Source organism: Gadus chalcogrammus, chromosome 18 (assembly GCF_026213295.1).
Source record: "Gadus chalcogrammus isolate NIFS_2021 chromosome 18, NIFS_Gcha_1.0, whole genome shotgun sequence".
In the NCBI taxonomy this organism is placed as follows: domain Eukaryota; kingdom Metazoa; phylum Chordata; class Actinopteri; order Gadiformes; family Gadidae; genus Gadus; species Gadus chalcogrammus.
The window spans coordinates 14,954,583-14,975,633 of record NC_079429.1 but is presented as its reverse complement, the minus strand read 5'-3'; the positions used below and the strand labels follow the sequence as shown (position 1 = coordinate 14,975,633).

Here is a 21,051-nt window from a genome sequence, read left to right as displayed (position 1 = left end):
TGTGTGTGTGTGTGTGTTGTGTGGTGTGGTGTGTGTGTGTGTGTGTGTGTGTGTGTGTGTGTAACTTGAAGGCAGGCCTGAGAATGGAAGGGCAGGTTTTAGTATCACAGACTTGGAGGAGGGGGTGGGGTGGGTGTTTCTGTGTGTGTGTGTGGTGGGGGGGGGGGGGCAGCTAAATAGGTTTCTGCAAACCCCCCCACACACACACACAGACTCAATCCCACATGTCCACAAACACAAAACACACCTAAACACAAATTCTCTCACACACGCACAAAGACACACACCGAATGGTACACACACACACAAACAAAGACACACACACGAACACAACTGGAATTCAATGGAGACAAGAGTGGAGACATTCCAGTAGAAACATCTGGTGTTGAAATTGCACTCAGACTGGAGTGGGGCATAGCACTGTCCCATTATCATTTATAGAGTAGATCGTCATTATGCGTGTTATCAATAAAATGTATACAGTGAATGAAACAAATAAAGTGAGTGGAGCCACTCCCACATAGGGGCGGAGCCACAGACCAACTAAAGTGAGCCGGACCAGAGCCAGACCCAGTTGTGGTTGGCAACAGCGCGGGTCAACACAGGAAGCGGGCGTCATTACTGATGATAATCCCTTGGTGTCTTGATGACCTCATTGTATCCCCGGGCGACCTGTGTCATGATGATGTCACGGTGGCCAGGCTGGAACAGCGTGGTTTATTGGGGATCTACTCGATCATTCACATCGGTCTGACCAATTGCATCGAGATTCATTTTGGTCTGGCCACGTTGATAACACCCCTTGAACATTGAATATGAACTGAGAGGTTCTAGACTAACACGCGTTCGCAAATTGGTCGGGAAATCTCAGGTTAACATTCACCCCCAGAGGAAAATAAACAGCAGCCTGGCTCGGAGAGGTGCATCGTGGGAAATGAGAAGGCGGCGGTGGAAAGGAACACAAAGGCTAATCAAATATGGATGTCAGCACCTTGGCTGAGGGGAAGATTTAGAATCTGGCTTCTAGAAATACGCTTCTGGAATCGCTTTATGTAGTACTTTATATCTATTGTCTCATAACTTCTTATAGAAATTCAATCATTTATCTGTGTAAATATATTTAATATTCTGGTGTTCCCACAACCTGATTAACTTTAAACAAATTGTTAATGGTACGTGAGATACATATCTACAGGAGGGGGGCAGTAGTACTACAGAGAATACAGTAGTACTGGGGGGAGTAGTAATACAGAGGTAGTACTACAGAGGGTACAGTAGTAATACCGTGGTAGTACTACAGAGGGCACAGTAGTAATACAGTGGTAGTACTACAGAGGACACAGTAGTAATACAGTGGTAGTACTAGAGGACACAGTAGTAATACCGTGGTAGTACTACAGAGGGTACAGTAGTAATACCGTGGTAGTACTACAGAGGGTACAGTAGTAATACCGTGTAGTACTACAGAGGGTACAGTAGTAATACCGTGGTAGTACTACAGAGGGTACAGTAGTAATACCGTGGTAGTACTACAGAGGGTACAGTAGTAATACCGTGGTAGTACTACAGAGGGTACAGTAGTAATACTGTGGTAGTACTACAGAGGACACAGTAGTATTCAGAGTGTGGTGACGTGCACTGACCCCCGCTGCCGATGGTGCTGATCCCACGGTGGAAGTCCTCGAAGCTGATCACCCCGAGACCGGACGGGTCCAGGAACCGGGTCAGGTCCTTCACCTGCACACACACCACAACACAGTACCTTAGTAACACACACACACACACACACCACAACACATCACCTTAGTAACCCCCCACACACACACACACACACACACACACACACACACACACACACACACACCACACACACACACCACACACACACACACACACACACACACACACTAAAAAAAGAAGATCCTTAAAATAAAGACACCACTTGGTAGCATTGTGTATTGAGCTATACAAGTGTCCCGTGGTGCTTTAGAGGGCTGTTCGGTTTAGATTTTAGATTAAGGAACAGAGTTGAATTACTTCAGCTCGCTCGATAGTTAGAATACGAGCTTTGACCTCCATTTAAAAAAAAAAAAGCCCGGTTGTAAACTGAGCAGGTGAGTGGTGAGAATAAGTTATTTGTGGATATATTCTGCTACTGTAGCATATAGGAGAAGACCGCTGGACACAGCGCCCATTCTATTCATACTGTCACATTAATATTGATTTGTATCTCTCCTCACTTCATGGCTGTGGATCATATTTGTAGGTTGCGGAACATATTTGTTATTCATGAGTTGTATTCACTTGCACAACCAGCCGCAAGCAAGCAGGGCGAGCTGCCTTGCTCAAAGACTCAAGAACACTATTGACAGAAGGAGACAGAAATCAAACTACCTTCTGAGCCACTTTCACATACAACACAAAACACACACACAGCCCTGTGTGTATTTAGTGTATCTTTAGCCATTCGACAATGACCTCCGTGTCCCTATAACTCCTGCTGGAGTCGGTAACCTAGCAACTGGAGGTGCTGACCAACCAGATAACAGACACGTTATGTCACTGCATCACTAGTTGGCAGGGCACCCAGAACCCAACATACATGACACATTTAAAATGAATTATTCAGACAAGAACCAAATGCATTAAGTGAGAAGATATATTTACATGGTTAAATCTATAAAGTTTGTCAAGAGAGATTGTTAACACATGTATCAGGCCTGGAAGCTGCAATGTGTGAAAATGAAGTTTTATCTCAACGATAACTGGGTTTTCTGGAAACATACTACCCCAAGCATTCTGTTTTCTTTACATAACATTGTAACAATCGACACAGAAGTCTGCTGTATAACAACCTTGTGTTGGACTAGGATTAACCATTAACTACTAAGTGTTACGTTAAAACTGCAGAAGAGGAGCCAGTGATCCAGAACCATCTTGGACAACATCAGGAAAATATACAATTATTATCTATAATAATATAATAATAATATTATATATTTCCAGACATAGAATCACCGTACGTTTACCTCCAGATGTAGAATAATCATGTAGCCTATATTTTGCAGATATCTTCTATATCTGGAGAATCTCTGGTGGCGCCAAGCAATCACAACAGGCCCGCTGAAATGATAGAGCGAGCCAAATGTGGTGTGTTGAAGTATTTCACCAACTCATCGTTAGGCTGTCATGTCCCCCACGAGTCTGTGGCACAGCGCTGGGAGACGCCAGGCCGCAAGAGGGCCGAGGTTTCAGTGGTTGGGCTCCTTCGGTCCCAGAGACACTGAGAACACAATAGTCTGCTGGGGTAAAAACACACTACTTCCATTGGTTTTAATGAGCAGAATTGCGCGATGTAGGTGTCTGATAAATTAGGATTACCTGGTTGGACTATAAAATAGGGTGGGTTAGGTTAAGATTGGGTGGGCTGGGTTAAGATATGGTGGGCTGGGTTAAGATTGGTTGATTGGGTGAGCCAGAAACGATGCAGGTCGGAGTTAGGCCGGTTTGCTGTTCTGGGACAGAGCTATTCAACCCAAGTGAACTCATCTGCGCGACTGGATGAAGCTTTGAGCAGGGGATTATAATAAGTGTATTCCTACAGTGTCAAATCTGCACAGCATGGTTTTAACCATTAGATACTTTTTTTTACAGTTTACTACTGCTGGCTGAAGTTGTGTTTGCATTGTAATGTATTGTTTTATATAGTTTTGTAGTGATTCCTGAAGAACTGTATTGATAATATTAGGCCACCAATTTGAAATAACCTGCCAAGGGCCTACAGATGTAAATAAGCGCATAAAATAACTCCTTAGCTTATTTACATATGTAGTCCCTAGTCATTTATATCTGTTCTTAAATCTATTTAAATCTGTAGTAATCTGTAGCCAATTACAATGACGTGGAACCTGAAATGTTAATCAATGTACAGCGGTAAAAATAAAAATAAAGTGGCCTAAGTGGTGGTAGGGTGATGGATACGGTGAGCTAGGTTAAGGCAGGTTTGGCTAGGTCAAGCGAAGATAAGATATGGGATGGCTAGGTTACGCTATATTGGATGTCATGTTATTATAGGGGTCTTTGTGAAACTAAGGTGAGCTAGGTGCAGCTAGGTTAGGCTAGGTTCAATTATTTTGAGGTAGGATGGTCTATGTTGACCTAGATTTAGTTAGGTTATATTTTGTAAACTAGGTTGGATTATGTGTAGCTAGGGTGAGCTAAATTAAGACATTGAGCCATGTTTAGAAAGATATCATGTAACAGTAAACTACGCTGATTTTGTGATAAGCTATTAAGCTACACCGTTGGGTGTTCGGCCATGTTGGGTCTGATTAACAGCTTTCGGGCTGAGTCTCCCGAAGATGATTCACCTACTTGTGAAATTCTCTAAACCTCCAGTGACTGGTGGTGCTTGCTGACTGAAATCTACCCAGATGCAATCAGAGATAGATAGACGGAGAGAGAGAGAGAGAGAGAAAGATAAAAATAGAAAGACAGGGACAGCAACAGAGACGGAGAGAATAAAGGGAGTGGGCCTGTCAAGAGGTGTTGACACTGACGTTTTTGGAGTTCAAAAATCGAAGTCGTTAATTCCAGATTCCTCAAGACCCTCTACTAAGGTTATCCATTGAGCTCCAGAGAAGCCAAGACCAGCATCTCAACCTTGTATCCAGGGCCAGTAAGCCTGGCCATTAGCAGAACCGTGACCTTGATTAGCTTGTGACATTACCTTGACTAGCATGTGAACCCTTTTTTAACTTAACCAGCCTTTGCCTACCTGTGTGCTACAAGACCACCTCAAATCGTACTTCTTTCTTCTGACAGGGGGAAATAGACTTGTGACGCTAGGGAGACATGTGGTTGGGGGTGTGAGCATGTTTCCAGGGCCTGGTCGGTATTTGACATGCTGACACTGACTCATGTAGGCAGAGGGTTTCCACACCTCAAAGCAGAGGAACATCTCACACAGGAAATAGGGCCTGCTCGCTGTTCCATCCATGTTCGTCAGACACAGGAAGGGCTATAGTGCCATAAAGAGGATTCCTCCAGTTAAGCTGTCTTTGCATTTTTACACAGAACCTAACAAAGCTATGCCTGTGTGTGCTTTTTATAACATATGTGTTGGCCAGCGACATTGCTTTCTAAACAGTTATAGCTTGGCAAGCTGAGTATTAAGGTGCTTTTGCTGGCCTTGCACATTTATATGACTCTGCAAACGCAAGCAAAGTTGCTGAACATTGTATCCAACATGTTGATGCGTAAAGGTACAATGGCGGAATCAAGGAAGCCGAGTGTTTGACCAGAAACATGTTGGAGGAGATATTGAACAGATAAAAAGGTATGCAGACCGTTGTCCATGCTGTTGGTTAGCTACTAAGTAGTGTGTTTCTTCTTCAGAGCTGATGAATCCCCTGATGGTGGATAGCAAACATAAACATAATCAAGACGGTGCAGCCCTCTCCCAGCATGCTGGTTCACCCCTGTTACACTGACATCAACACAGGTGTGATGCTATGTCCACTGCTGGCTTAAAGGTCAAACAACAATGGCCCATCATCCCGTGTTTGCATGTTTTATACAGAAGGCGAGGCAGAATAAAGCCACAACATTCCCACCTTGAACAAGCTGGGTAAAAGGGGCTTTAGTGAGAGCTAGAGAGATAAAGACATTCAGGTCTAACGAGAACATTTTATAGGGAACATATTAGGACAAAGGAAAGCTCTGCAGGAGAGGTCGAGGGTAGGGGTTGGTGGTTAAAATAATGAAAGTGTGTGTGTGTGTGTGTGTGTGTGTGTGTGTGTGTGTGTGTGTGTGTGTGTGTGTGTTGCAGAGGAGGTATTTGCATCAGAGATGTAAAAGTAATCTAAGGCTAGCCATAAATAATTTAAAGCTTTGAATATTAGTTTGGTTTCCACACGAATATCAAATCATTTGGTGGAGAAAATAAAGTAAAGTTAATCATAGGGCTTATCCTTCATTGCCTGTAACGTAGCAGAGGGGAGACCATTGCTGCAGAATCTCCTTTTTATCAAATGATCTTTTTTTTTTCCTTTTCATTCCTTAAGTGGTTCAATTGGTAAAACGAAGTGGCTCGTCAATGGCTTTCGGATCCACTCATCAGCAGAGCTTCACTGCAGTTTTTTTCGACACACACGGTTTACAAAGTAGGAGATTAGGCCTCCAGTTATCACAAAGCAAATAGGTGCTTTGTGCAACGTTTTGAATGAATTTCACAGCAGGAATAGTCTTATTTACCCAGTGTTCAATTTCAGTCGCTATTTTGGTGGGCGGACACCCAGCACGGTGTTATCATTAGGCAAAGCTTTTTGGTGTCATTTTGACTCGTTTGAAATAGCTGCTAAAATGTTTATTTAAAACCCTTCTTAAACCATTAACGCCCTGATGGCTGAGGGGGGGGTTAATAGTTTGCGTATCGTCACACTTGAGAGCAGCTGTCAAGAGTGCCACCTGAATATTCCAATAATGTTTGAATATATATAACTACAAAACAAACAAATCCCGTATTTGGCAATTTTTACGATGGCTACATTTACCTCAACCGAAGCAATGACATGAAAGGTTCTCGGACATCTAGGACACGAGGTGTCCATTATCATAATGGACGATGCCTTAGAACTGTCCGACACGCAGCGGAGGGGGTTAATGCACACCCTGCAGCCAATCAAGAATTGAGTATTCCCCCAGACCATGGTATAAATATATTTTATCACTGGGATATTCAGATGAGATGTAACCTAGCCTTCTACCTTCAGTTCCTAAATATGTTTTATTTATTTTGTAAAATAAAAGAAAATGTTTAAATACTGAATTGAGATTCAAATACTTGAACATTCGAATATTCGAGCTCCGCCCTAAAAAGGAAACCAGCAGTGTGTGCAGGACATGCATGCAAATGCATGCAAATTTCAACATCTAAAAACACGCTCATTAGCAGTGGCTTACCGCTGAAAGGCATTCTAGATGGAAAACACGCTAACCTTAGCTCTGCTATTAAAATTGTGAGGAAGCAGAAACTATTCCATTATATATTATATATATTTGTGCCAAGGCCCTTCTTGGGCCAGCATAGAGAGGTCTGAGTCATCTACAAGTCACCACCAGAAGATAGTGAAAGTAGCAAGCAACCCTGTCCTCTTGACAGAATACAGTAGACAATGATTCTAAATTGGTTCACATGCAGCAGTTCTAAGAATTGCTTTTGGCTTCCTCTAAAATGTGATTATTTCATCTAGCCTTGGTTGGCACATGGCTCTTGTTTAGTTTACCGGGTCTAAAAGTAAACTGCGAGGCCTCCATGGCTCGCCCATGGAGCCTTTGGCGAGGCCCAGGGACGGAGTAAGATGTCGGGACACGGTGGTTAACGAGGCAGAGCCCACAAGCACCCACATCCTCCACAACATCCATCAGTGAGAAGTCCTTCATAGAATAACATCCCCTGCTCCCAACCCCCTCCAGGTCAAGTCTAGGCTGGCCATCAGTTGGCGCTTGTTTTAACTCAATGGTCTCTCTCTTTAAGCAGATATGCTCTGAAAATAAGTCATGGCCACTCAGATTTCACTACAGTAGCCTGCTTGTCAATGTGGTTTGTTTTGGTTTTAACCATGTAATTTGGGGCAGTTTATAAAATTCATAAGAATTCATGTTATTCCAAATACAAAATATTGTCACTTATTTTTTGTGTGCTCTCTGACAGATTAATTCACATTCATACACAGATTCATGAAGACTACAACTATAACGGTCTAGCATTTATACTGTGAAGAAAAGGATGACAAGGTCTGCACAAGCTTTAGTAGGCAGTACGGACCTGCTGGCCTATTATACATCATGCTGTGGAAGGGTATACAAACAAAACACATTTACTGTGATGAAAACGACCAGACACAATTTTCATTCTCAACTTTTACCGACCATGGATGTATTATGATAACAGCGACAGGCGTTACCAGCTGTGACTGCTACTCACAGTGTCGTAAATGTGTTAGGATTGACCGACTGCTAGCGGTTGAAATTGAACTTGTAGGAATTTTATTGGTTGGAATGCAATGCCCGAACATTCTGAATTTGGAACAAATGCTTGGTCTGTTTTAGAGGACATTTGGGGGATTCAATTTCAATATAAAAAAAACGAATAGTTGTTAGAGTGAGGACTGGTCAACATAAAGAAAGCTGTTCATGTTCTGCTGAAACCTATCATGAAAACCTGTATGGAAATCATCGAAAAGGCAACACTCAAAACAGAACCATTAAGGTGTCAATCGTGGCGGGAAATCATTTGCATAGTCAAAATTTTTCATTCAAATATTCAGGGAGGAATGTAAGGCAACAGGGTTGGCCTGTTATCACATGTCTTTACATTACGGGTAGTTTGTGTGAACTCGGCCAGGAAGTTGCTGGGTTTGTTTGTTCAACTGAGTTTACTACTTTTGACCTTTCCTCTTATTTATTACACGGCTCTTCTTAATGCTGTACTTGAATGGGCCATCCCGACTTCAGGCGGCCAATTATTTTTTGAGAATTGACCGTTGCTAAGCATATAATGTCTGCTGTCAATTCACGGCTTTCATATCACTCCGCAAGTAGCCTGGTATCAACCCGAGCGTATTCGGTTGCTAGGCGACGTCAACATCTTTGGTGAACTATTTCTCTATTGCTCAACACTAGGAATGGTAACAAATAAATTGTAAAAAGACACACCATGTGAAGTTATTTTTTCGTTTTGGCAAGAAGCCGTGTAATAAGCGGGATAATTTATAGAACACCGGTCATTATCGAAAATAAGCCTTATTTTCCCGATAATGACCAACATACATTATACCTTACATAATCTATGGGCTTGAGTGAAACCGTCTTGACTAAAACAACAGCACTTACAAAGTGTCAACCTCTATTCTGTGCATTACGGAAATATGTATACAAATATATATATGAGTCCCAAAATATTTAAAGTTTGGGATTTGAGAAGATTGTGATATAGATAGAGCTGTCATCTACATGTTGTCAGGTCAATATGAATGTGACGTGTTGCTCCCATTGATCCCAGTGTTGGTGCTCACCTCCCCACAGAGCCACTTGGAGCACGTCAACAGAGGACATTCCTCAAATACAGACGATACAACTCCAGCGGGCTTTTGTTTTCTGGTAAACGAAGAACCCGGACCCCGTCCTCCCCCCTCCCCTCCACTACGAGTCACGAGAGAGGAGGAATCCGAGAGGCACCTGAGGAGCTCACCTTGCTGTGAGGAGTGACGAACCTGCCCGTCTCCCGGGGCAACTGAACATCCAATACCGGTGCTCGGATAGACACGGAGCAATCAATCTGCACAATCCTGGTCACCCAGCCTCAACAAATCTTTCCAAGCCTTAAGTTACAACAAACAAAGCAGCACAGGAAATTAAACTCATCCCCAGTATCTCAGACCAGATATATCTGGAGCGCTACGAGGCAACCCAAACAGAACTCAAAAATCCATTCTCTTTCTGGCATGAAGCACAGGGTCACAGGCAGGTGACCGACAGTACCTGACCCGAACAAGCGCTCTGACGCGGGACAAAAAGCCATTCTGCTCTTGATCCAGCCCAAAGCCCAGCCTGGCTGGCCGGAAGGGGGGGGGGGGGGTCCACCAACACACAACACAGGCTTTGACGTGGGAGAGGCTGGATTAAAAAGCATGATTAGTCAGCCAAAGACACTGTCTGCTAATCTGGGAGCTTTTAAAAAAAAGACCCTACTCTTTCAAAACGCACACTCCTATTCAGCAGGATTGTATAAAAAAAACTGTTGCCGAAAAGGGTACCCACAAGAACAAAAAAATGCACATGGAGGGTTGGCAGGACAGTATTACAAAAAATATATTTTCCTATCAAACTAGCACCACCACTAGCCATCATTAGGTCCATTCAAAGCAAATTCACAATGTAACTAAATGAGGGGTGTGCGTTTAACAGCAATAAAAATAATAATAGTTGGGGAAATAGCCAACATGTTATCACAGCCAGCGCAGGTGAACATTATTTCCATTGGGAGGTTATTTGCACAGGTAGGGCACACATGCTGGACGCATTACCCCTTGGTGGAGTCTTTTAAAGAGGCCCGCCTCACTTCGTCTGCAGTGATGTTGTCGGCCGTCTGGCCGCCAATGACCCATATGGAAACAATACAAGGTGGGGCAGAGAGACCATAGCCATCTTATCTCTCTGAAGAGCACCTCAGGAACACAAAAGGCCTGTAAGACTCTTCATGGTTTCACACAAAAGGAACTAAAGAGGCTGTGATGCTGCTGATGCAAGTGCTTCAAAGGCTGCGAGGGACCAGAATAAAGTCCTCACGTCATCTCTCTCAGGCTATGCAGAAAACATGCTGTTTAACCTGGGATCATTTCGGGATGGGGATTTTGCTTCAAACCATCCTTGGTGGCTCCGAGGAAGAGCTTGGAATAGGAATGAGGGTCTATGCAAGTAGTGGGGTCCTGCTGAGGCCTGAAGCAGCAACAGCATGCGAAGAACCCATAAGAGATTAAACGCCAACCAGGACTTATGGAAACGGAGACACTGACATGTGGGGGGTTGTACAGCGCTGACAGACTTCGTTAGCAGCAATATGCCTTTGAGGCCACCTAAACCCTAACTCCTGAAAACTCACCCAATATAGATTAGGAGCTTATCCCAGCGTGGTTGTAGTAATAATACGTGCCAGTATTAGCCGAATGCAGTCCGAACTAACAGAGCCCTCTGCTTTGTGGGATTCACATAAAAGGAACAGGGAAGCATTTCAACAGCGCTTTTCCGAATACTACAGACCCTCAAAATGCTTGCACGCACGCACGCACGCACACACACACACACACACACACACACACACACACACACACACACACACACACACACACACACACACACACACACACACACACACACACACACACACACACACACACACACACACACACACCTCAAAGGGAGCATTTATTGGTGAGCTGCGTTGCTCTATGACACTTCAACAGGCCCCTTGAAATCCTGCAGTTACTGGACAACCTGCTCCACTGCCTGGATAACAGTCCCAAAGCAGTAATTCACCCACTTCCAGCACCCATGTGGCTTTAAATCTTCTTCCCCACCATCCACCAAACATGCAAGCGATAATTCCAAAATGCCAGCACCTTGGCACAACATTGCGCACACAAAAAAAAACCTTGAACCTGTGTCAGAACCATACAACGAATTGGAAAGGATTTTGAATTTGAAGAGGAAAGTGCCATTTGGCGAAAACATATTTACTTGAAGCATACAGAACAAGAGCTGTGCGAACACAAAGTCCTTTGACAAGTCAACTGAGAGCTGCCATCCTTGCTTTAAATGTGCTAAATCAATAGGTTTATTACGATTAAAATGTGTTTAATCCCAGTAACACAACATTAAAAGATTATCCATGAAGATAAAACAGGCCCACGCCGCCCTAGGGTGATTATGTGCTCACCTTAATAATCTGATTTGATTGGTTTGGTCTAGTGGGGTTCATACAGAGCACAGTGTCACCAGGCAGGTAGCACTAGGCCACTGGCCTATGGCTACAGAGCTGTGTGGCTAAATAACACGTACCAGAAGTCCGCAGCGTAGCAATAGCTCAGGTTAGGTTTCCTCAGGTAAACCAACCCCCTTGTATTCTCCCATCGCTGGATGTGACCCAGCATTCAAAGCTAGATGCACCCCACGGTTGCTAAATAAATTATCCGTTCTTTTTTGCTACTTGTCTCCTGTTGAAGTTAAACATGTTTAGGTCATGTTTATTGCAGGGTATTTTCATATTGCCTTCAATGCCTGACCTTGAGCTCCAGATCAATGATAATGAACTTTTCAAACAAAACTGTACTTTAGTATAATGTGATCAGGCTTGATAACACATGTGGTGATAATGAAGAACACACCCCAATAGGAACAGCCTATTTAAGAGGTGTGGGTGTTAATTTCCCCCACCCCTAGATCACACTTAGTCACAACTCTCAAATTCCGTCTTGCTGTTATCTGCTTTGTTTATTGGTTTCCAACCCAGTGAAATATCATCGTCCACTTAGTAACCTGAAACGCTGCACTCACTCCATTACATCACTGGGATTGGCTGATTCTGTTTGGCTCGGACCTTGGGATAAACAGGAAGTACTGTAATGTATGGAACGCCAAAATCAATTCTGAAATCCTTCAGGATAAGACACACAATACCTTCATCTGTTTAAAACGTCATCTCAGGCAAACAAGAGGCCACACACACACACACACACACACACACACACACACACACACACACACACACACACACACACACACACACACACACACACACACACACACACACACACACACACACACACACACACACACCTCACCTGATCAGCGCCATAGGCAGCAGCAAACTCCATAAACTCCTCGATCCGAACGAACCCGTCCCCATCTTGGTCCAGCGCATCAAACACCGCCTTCAGTGGAGACACACTCTCCTCCTTCTGGGTAACCGTGGAAACCATGGGCAAGGAGTCAGGCGCCACGATCTTGGCGAGAGACCTCCGGTCCTCTCGGGATTTACCGCTAGTCCACTCTGGAGGTTCTGGAGAGGACGATCCTGCGGAATCAGACTCTGGGCCCGTCTGGTTCGGGGTGGTGGGTCTAGTGACGCCGTCAGCGCCAGCCGTTAAATTCAGAGGGGAGGCGGGACCGATGGCCGGGCATGCCGGCTCCTCGGTTTTCGAGCACAGATCCACCACGACGGCCGCCACATCTTCCTGTCCAGGGGCAACCTGCTGGTCCATCACGCCCACCCCACAGGCCTTCTCCGGGGAGCCTGGGTCGCCAGGTAGCTCGTCCACCGCCGGAACGCCTTCATCGGAGGGCCGCGTCTCCGAGGGTTGCGGGGCGGCGGCGGTGGGGGTGCCGGGGGCCGGCGAGCAGGGAGCAGGTGACTCACACTCACCTGCGCCGTGGGATGGGTGTGCGTCGACGAGAGCAGGTGCCGGCAGCCCGCCCTCAGACTTTTCCTCTGGGGAATCCAGCGGCTCACCTGGGCAGGTGAGTGGGGACGGACCAATGGGAGAAAGGCTGCCGTTTCCTGGACAGCCGGGAAACTCAGAGTCCAATAAAGGCAGGGATCCGTCTGCAATGTCTTGTGGTGTGCTCGCGCAGTCAGTGTGCAGGTGGTGGATATCAGGTGAACTCTGAGGGGTCTTGTTCCCAGACGCGGGCGGGGCTCCGCTCTCAGGTGACTGAGAGGCCCCACCCTCCACTTCCCCGGCTGGCTCCTGGGTGACACCCTGTGGGTGGTGCTCTCCCAAACAACGAGGGCGGAGGAGCGCGGCAGAGGAGAACGGCAGGTCCCCGGAGAGGAGATCCTCCAACAGAGTAGTCGTGTATAACCTGTGCTCCGAAGTCCTGGGCACTTCCTTCCCTGGCGAGGAAGGCACGCTGAGGGAGATTAAATTAATCTCGTCCCCCTGGCCGGTCTGGTCCTGGACAGACCCTTCCTGTGGGAGACCTTCCAGTGAGCTGCCCCACAGGAGGTCAGGGGAGCCAGGCCCAAAGAGCCATGACAGGCTGCGGTCGCCGTTATCTTCTGCTTCCTCTGGTTTCTCTGTGATGGGGAGGTGCGGTGGGGAGGAGTGCGTGACTCCTTGTAGCTGGATAACATCCTCTGCACAGAAATACCCAGCACTCCTCAACAGGTTATCGAGGTTAGCCTCACCTTCCTGGAGAAACTCTTTCCTGCTCCCTAAATCATTGTCCTGGTCTCTGTTTACCGAAACCAAACCAGTCTGGTCACTGTTGTTTGGGGGAAACATTGTGCCTTTGTCCGAATCTAAAGTGAGAAAGTCTAGAGATGGGCGTTTGGATCGCCACTCGCTGAGCCCTCGAGGGGCTGAGAGCACATCTTCCATACAGGTGGACTCTCGTCTGGTTCAACTTGACCCGTCACGTCTTACCTCAAAGATAGAATCTTTAATTTGAAAGGCGACATTGCTCTTTCGGTTAACACAGCATATTGCAAATGTAATTTTGGAATTCTGTGCACTAAACCAAAACTTATTGCGTAGCTCCGATAAAGATCGGTGGTGACCTTCCAGATCGATCGACTTAAGTGGCGTTCGTTAACAGCGGGAAGCGAGGTGATCGGCAAACCGACTAGTATAACAATTAAACAGGTAGAGGTTTCGGTAGACCTAAATAACAACGCGATGCTCGTTCCACTTTATTCACCGATTATTTCAATCAACATATGACATGCATTAATACACTGCCAGCACAAACAGGGAGATTTAAACGGCATCTAAACAGCAGACAGGCTCGTCGGTGGACGTTACCAAACCCTTCGGGCTGATGTCAACACGACGGGCTGATGAATGAGGCTTGCGCTTCAGCCGAATAACGTCTCACCCTTCGATCGACCGGAGGAGAATTCGTACAGAGTCAGCGACGTAAAAAAAAACACCACTTAATCAAAAAAGAATCGATATGTAACGTTCCGAACTGTTATCATCATTTTAAATCCAAAGTCGATGCTGACGGGAAGTGTCCTTGCTGCCAGTGTCATGATTCGAAACCTAGCATCACCGCGAATCTGTTCGCATTTAACAGGCCTATAATTCCGTTTTAACGTAGTGACTTTGGCAGCGACGCACTTTTCGAGCATCCCGTATTTTCGGTGTCAGTGACGCTAGCTAGCTAGCCAAATTAGCCTGTTAGCGGATTAGCACGCCAGACAGTCGCCCCCACCTCCCCTATCTTCCTCATCATTGCTTTATCGAAAAACAACCTCGTATTCCCACACGCAACGACGATGTTCACTGGCTCTCTGAACCGACGGGGTTTTTCTCCGTGTTGTTGTGCGGCGGCGCCAGCGGATCAAACCTCCCAGGATTCATCCACCTGTATGTGGACACACGGCAGGCCAGGGGGGAAACGAGGTCTTTATCCGGCATCTGTCCCCCCGGAAAAAAAGAAACGTCGATGCAGATGCGGTCGCAAGACACGCCGAAACCCACGGAGAAAACGACAATAGTGTGTCAAAGATCGTCTGTGGATGATCCACTGGTGATGGCCGATCACAACAGCAGGCAGATCGCTCTCGCATCAGCATCAGCAGCGGCGGCGTTCACATCCCCTCCCCTTCTCCAGCCGACCGCACTCACAGGAACACACAACTGACGTCCCACGCAAGCGTACAACACACACCGCAGTGTGTTTAGGATTCAGAATCCATAACCCCGTTTATTTGAACGAGGGGACATCAAAATAAATGTTATTTCATGGATGGATACTGCACGGTGTAGTAGCCTATTCGTTTTCCAAGAAAGGCACTTTTTGTTTATCTTTATTTAATGTTGTATCTGAGCTGCACTGCAAATCAGAGTCAAATCCATATTTGACCCTGTTGCACTTGTTGCCGGGTTCAGGATAGCTGGAATCAAACCATTGAATGGCAATATAATGACATTGACTCTTGGTTCCCAGCACGTATTACGAAATAAACCTGAACATTCTGATCTCAACCACAAGAGCACACACAGACACAGATCATGTAACCATCTCAAAAACAAGAGTAGTTGTTTACAGTAGGCCTAATGTCTGACCACGTTGTTTGAATACAAAACTATGATAAATCTATAACGGATAATGTTTCACATAACTGAAAACAATATGGTAACGTGTCAATCCCAATGAAGGTTGTGCTCTAGCGCCCTCGTCTGTCATACCAGGAAGTTGCGGAAACATTTATGTATCGCACTCTGATTTAAAAGTTAACTACATATTTCCTTAAAAATAATAATCGATCATTTATTTTTATAGAGAGCCAGGTACATTGAAGGATTCACGGAGTGGATTTAATGCATGTTTTCAAATAATTAAGAGTAACAAAGCTGTTTTCATTTTTGGAGATTTTAATATTGACCCAATAATCCAAGTTAAATTAATGCTATAGATGATTTAATCGACACAATGTATCTATTTCCAAAAAAAAAAAAAAAACAGAATACAGAGGATTCCACAAATTAATTTAAACACGATTTGTTGAAGCAGAGTTGGGATTACATTTATGAAAATGGTGTCGTTTATAGTGCTTACAAGACCTATGTTCAGTACATTATATGATATGAATTGTCCATTAAGAGGGTGGAACAGTAAAATAAAACACACTGTTTTATTTTAGTTGCCAATGGATCACGAAGGGATTACTAAAAGCTTGCAAAAAGAAAAACACTCTTTACAGAGAATTTGGAAGAGTGAAAACTAAAGAAGCAGAAAATAGATATAAAAAATATAAGAATAAATTAACACATTCAAGACAAATAAGAAAGATTCTTATGAGAAATTACTAAATGATAATAAAAATAACATCAAAAAGGAATATGGAATTCTTTCAACAGTATTATAAGAAATGGTACCAAAATCTCGCAACTATCCCAAGTACTTCTTTATTGAGGGTAAAGAAAAAATACTGAAGATCTTACCTACAGCTTTAATAAATTTTTGTCAGTGTGGTCACTGTGGGGCCCGATCTTGTAGAAAAAACCCTAACTGGTAAGGAAATGGAGGGAGTGTTGGAGAGAAATCCTAATTCAATGTTTTTGTGTATAATGTGGAGGAAAATTAAATCTTGTATATTGTAAATAACCGAAGGAGCAAATTGTTCACTGATTTCAATGACATTGACATGGCACTGGTGAAAAAGGTTGTCACGGGAATTTCAAAACCACTAACCTATATTTGTCATTTATCATTTCAAACCGGCTCTTTTCCAGATGAAATGAAGATAGCTAAAGTAATACCTCTGTTTAAAACTGGGAGCAAACACCACTTAACAAACTATGGGCCCGTCTCTTAACTACCACAATTTTAAAAAATATTCGAAAAAGTTTTAGATAATCGGTTAGATATAGAAATGACTAAATTATAATAAAAATAACATCAAAGGAATATGGAATTCTTTCAACAGTATTATAAGAAATGGTAGCAAATCTAGCAACTATCCCAAGTACTTCTTTATTGAGGGTAAAGAAAAAATACCGATAATAGATAATAGGCTAGATATATTTTTAGAAAAGCACCAACTACTCGCTGTAAGTCAAAGGTTTTCGTTCAAACAGATCAACAACACTGGAATTAATATAATCAAATGAAGAAATCACAAATGCCACAGATACTATTAATCATGATATATTAATTCATAAACTGGAAAGGTATGGCATCAGGGGAGTGGTTCTAGACTGGGTCAAAGGTTACCTAAATAGGAGGCTTCGGTTTGTGAAGTTGGGAGATTGATCTTCTTTATGTTTTGACATTGCCTTTGGTGTCCCCCAGGGGTAAGTGTTGAGGCCTAAACTGATAACAATGATACATGTAAAGGGTCGAAGATACTGAAATAAGTCATTTTTGCTGATGATACATGATTTAAAGCAATTGCAGGATGACATTATGAAGGAAATGGTTAACTCAAAAATATGGTTTGATCAGAATAAATTATTCTTAATTTTGACAAAATTCATGCTGTTTGGAAATGGTACAGGCTACAGGGGTACATATCTCAATTGATGGGGTGGGTATTGAAGAAGTCACTATTGATGATCAAATTAGTTGGAAACCACATATTAAACATGTAAAAACTAAGTTATCAAGGAGCAATAAAGCAAAACCGTTTCTGGATTACAACTCATTCCACATTCTTTGCTGTTTCACCATATTTAACTTACTGTGGGGAAGTCTGGCATAACACTTATAAAAGCTTACTGTACTCTTTAACTATACTACAAAAAAAGGCAGTACGAATCATTAACAAGGTTGGATATCTGGACCATACTCATTCACTATTTCTACAGTCAAAAATATTGAAATTTAATGATAGGGTTAGGGGGGGGGGCACTGTCCTGCGGCGGTGGCGGACCCGACTTGGATGGCAGATCCATTGTTGGGCTGATCATCTGGGGTGGGGGTGTTGCTAACAGTGCCATGATGCCACTCCCATTATAAACTGAGGTGGTGGTGAGGCTGTGTGTATAATGGGCATTTGTGTATGAATTCATGTGTATATGTACTTGTACGGATGTACTTACATGTAGACATGTTTATGCTATATATAATGTCGTTTTTACTTAGCTTTAGAAAATATGTTTTTTGCTTCCAAGTGGGAAACTTTATTATGTAATTATTTTTCCAGGTATTAATTGCAAGTTTAATTTAAGTAAAGGAAACGGGTAGTAGTTTATAATTATTGTATGATTTAATGAAAGGGGGTGGGATTAAACAAGTGTATACTTCTTCCCACTCCTTTCCAAGTGTCAAAGGAGTCTAAAGTCAAAGTCAAATGTGCATATTTGAAATAAAAATGTCAATTCAAATCAAAAATCACTGTTGAGAAAGTCTGGATAGCAAGCAGTTCATTGCCATGAGCTAATTGTTCTATTAATGTGCATGTTAACAACTTGAAACAGCCGATACACAGTAATTGGGTTCATACATCATTTATGATACTGTAACAAAACCGTAGCCACAGGTAAAAGTAATAATGTAATATTTATGATTGCAGTACATTAACTTTATTGGTCGACCTGTGAGATATTATTCACAACACTCCAGCCCTTTACCCCAAAACAGAATAGCATGTTAGCAACAACCGAAGCAATCAACAAGAAGGTTCAGGTAGTCTCTGGTTTCATCACTTGTCCCTCCTAGCTTCAGTCGACCAATGGCCTGAAAATAAAAGACAGATCTTGACGTCATTTTAATGGCTTAAATGGAGCAGAAACGTTTAATAGCAGGTAAATATATCCAGGTACGGACCGGATCTGTGAGTTCGGGAGAATTGCAGAACGGCCATCAACCTGGCCTTATAGGTAGTATTTTCAATCAAATTGATAAATTATTGAAAATAATTTGACATCTAGGGCCGGCCTGTCTCCCCACAGTAACAGAACTCACACACTTCAACACTATTTAAAAAAGTAATAAAAGTCTGTAAGCCCCGCCTCCTCCTACACACCTGGGCCAGGAGGAGGCGGGGCTGGTTCAGAGTTTAGCAGAGTTAGAGGCTATACCCAGCATCGCAGCCACGTCATTGGCTGAGGTGAGCCACGCCCCTCCATCCATCACCAGTGCGGCACCCGTCATGTAGGATGACACCCGGCTGGCCAGGAACAGGACGCCGTGCGCCATCTCCGTCTTGTTTCCTGCCCGCTGGAGAGGTATAGAGCTGAAGGCTCCCCTGGCCTCACCCTGGGGCCCTCCTGCAAGGACCAGGAGAACATTAAAATAAACCGCATCGGCAAATCTTCACAGCAGCTAATAGCCGTCTCAGGGGAAGGTATATCTTTGCGAGCAAGTGGGTAGCATGTCGTTTCGAAAATAAACATGGACCTTAAATATAACCTTGTATTGCCCCATAAGCTATACCAGCTTTAGAGGAGAAAGATGCATTACCTATGGTGACCAGAAAGGTTTTGTTTAAAAAAGGTAGGAATACAACCAAATAAGGGCACTGAGAACACAGACATTCATGCAAATGGGTAACATTTCAGCAAAAGGTATTTTATAAATTGTATTTTATTTGGGGGCGGGGGGGGGTTCTATTTCTCAAAGTTGTCTTCAGGTAAAGTAAAATGTGGGTAGGCGTGGGGTTTAAGTCGTAAAGCAGAGATTACTAATGAATATCTCATCCTTATTATATTTTGTAAAAGAGTTAAATGTCCTCAAATTAATTGTAAAATGACTTTTTTTTTTAAATTAGATTAGATTTTTTATTTTTTTTACGTAAACTTGTACCTCCAACCCAGCAAGACAATGACATGCAGATAACCGGGTTTGTTTCACATCTACAGGCAAAGAAGCGTCAATAAGCTTGAGATTGGATGCCATAATAAGGAATGTGAAGTTGACCTCACACAGCGTTGATTGCTATGGTGAACGCACCATGGTTGAAGGTCGCTTAGTTGCCGTCTCACAAAATGGCGCCCTACGTGATGTTACTTCACATTCCCTTTACATATATCACTCCAAAGATGATTAGAGGTCATATTTCTTAGAATACCTAAATGTGTCTTTAATGAGACACATATAGTGGGACAGTGGTGAGAAATAAATATTTGGCCAACATACAAAATAATAATGCTTACCCAAGCCTGCGGTAGCCCTCGGTGCCTGAGATGGGCCCCCGGTGGCCAGGGTATTGACCCTCACTCCGCTGGGGCCCCCCACTCCACTGCAGGTGTCTGGTCATGGCAAGCTGTGGATCACAACGGTGAGTACAGGTAGTTAAGGGGAGTAGTTATTTTAATATATATATATATATATAGTATATATATAGATACAGCACATATCCTTTGAAATCCAATAAATATTTGCCTATATATTGCATTTATTAAAGATTGGATATGGGGATTCAGAGTGTAGCGGAGTAACAGGTTAAAAGGCGCGTTACCGTAAATGCTGCCTTGGCCAGACCTGGCGTGGCCCTGTAGCCCTGTGATACAAACCACGGTAACCCAATAATAATATGCGGAGATATCCTAATGTTCCGGACCCCTGGATCCGTGCTCAAAGAAACCCATTAGAAGCCAAAGCACACAGAGTCGGAATTTATTTTATTCTATGAGTATTTTTTACAGAGCAACGCAAATGGATAGTGAATGATACGAGTGTGTTGTTTGGGGTTACAACAACATCGCTAGGGGCAGTTGTGCTACAGAACGTACGAGAGATTTAATCATCCTTAATGAATAGCACCAATTGTGCTACATGTAATTTATTTTTTTCTGACCAGATGAACTCTGTTAAACAGGTTGAAAATGTTGCTGACTTGAACAGGCAGCATGTCTTTTCACCGGACCTTGAACCCACTTCTCGTAGATCACTTTGCTGCATTGAAGGTGCCCATGGTGTCAATCTCCATCACAGTTTGAAGGCGTTGCAGTAGAGGGCCGATGCCGGGCACAGGAAGTTGCCAGCTGCATCTTTTTTTGAAGTAATTCAAACACATATTTAAGGTGTAGGCTAATGCCA

General features: G+C 43.6%; 2 protein-coding genes across 3 annotated transcripts in view; both read right to left on the bottom strand.

The window, feature by feature from the left end:
- The window catches only part of LOC130370920 (rab11 family-interacting protein 3-like), a 31,098-nt gene extending 15,902 nt beyond the window's left edge, over positions 1-15,196 (bottom strand). The window contains exons 1-2 of the mRNA XM_056576481.1: positions 12,402-15,196; positions 1,644-1,737 (exon numbers count right to left, since the gene is read on the bottom strand). Coding sequence (XP_056432456.1) covers positions 1,644-1,737; positions 12,402-13,940 — 1,633 coding nt within the window. The 5' untranslated portion in view covers positions 13,941-15,196. The remainder of the gene's footprint in view (positions 1-1,643; positions 1,738-12,401) is intronic.
- Positions 15,197-18,218: 3,022 nt separating this feature from the next.
- Positions 18,219-21,051, bottom strand: part of decr2 (2,4-dienoyl CoA reductase 2, peroxisomal) — a 99,152-nt gene continuing 96,319 nt past the window's right edge. Inside the window, exons 10-11 of one of the 2 annotated variants that reach the window (XM_056576490.1) lie at positions 19,037-19,280; positions 18,219-18,747 (exon numbers count right to left, since the gene is read on the bottom strand). In XM_056576490.1, the coding sequence (XP_056432465.1) occupies positions 19,063-19,280 (218 nt within the window). In that variant the 3' untranslated portion in view covers positions 18,219-18,747; positions 19,037-19,062. The remainder of the gene's footprint in view (positions 18,748-19,036; positions 19,281-21,051) is intronic. The other variant, XM_056576489.1, reaches the window with a different exon arrangement.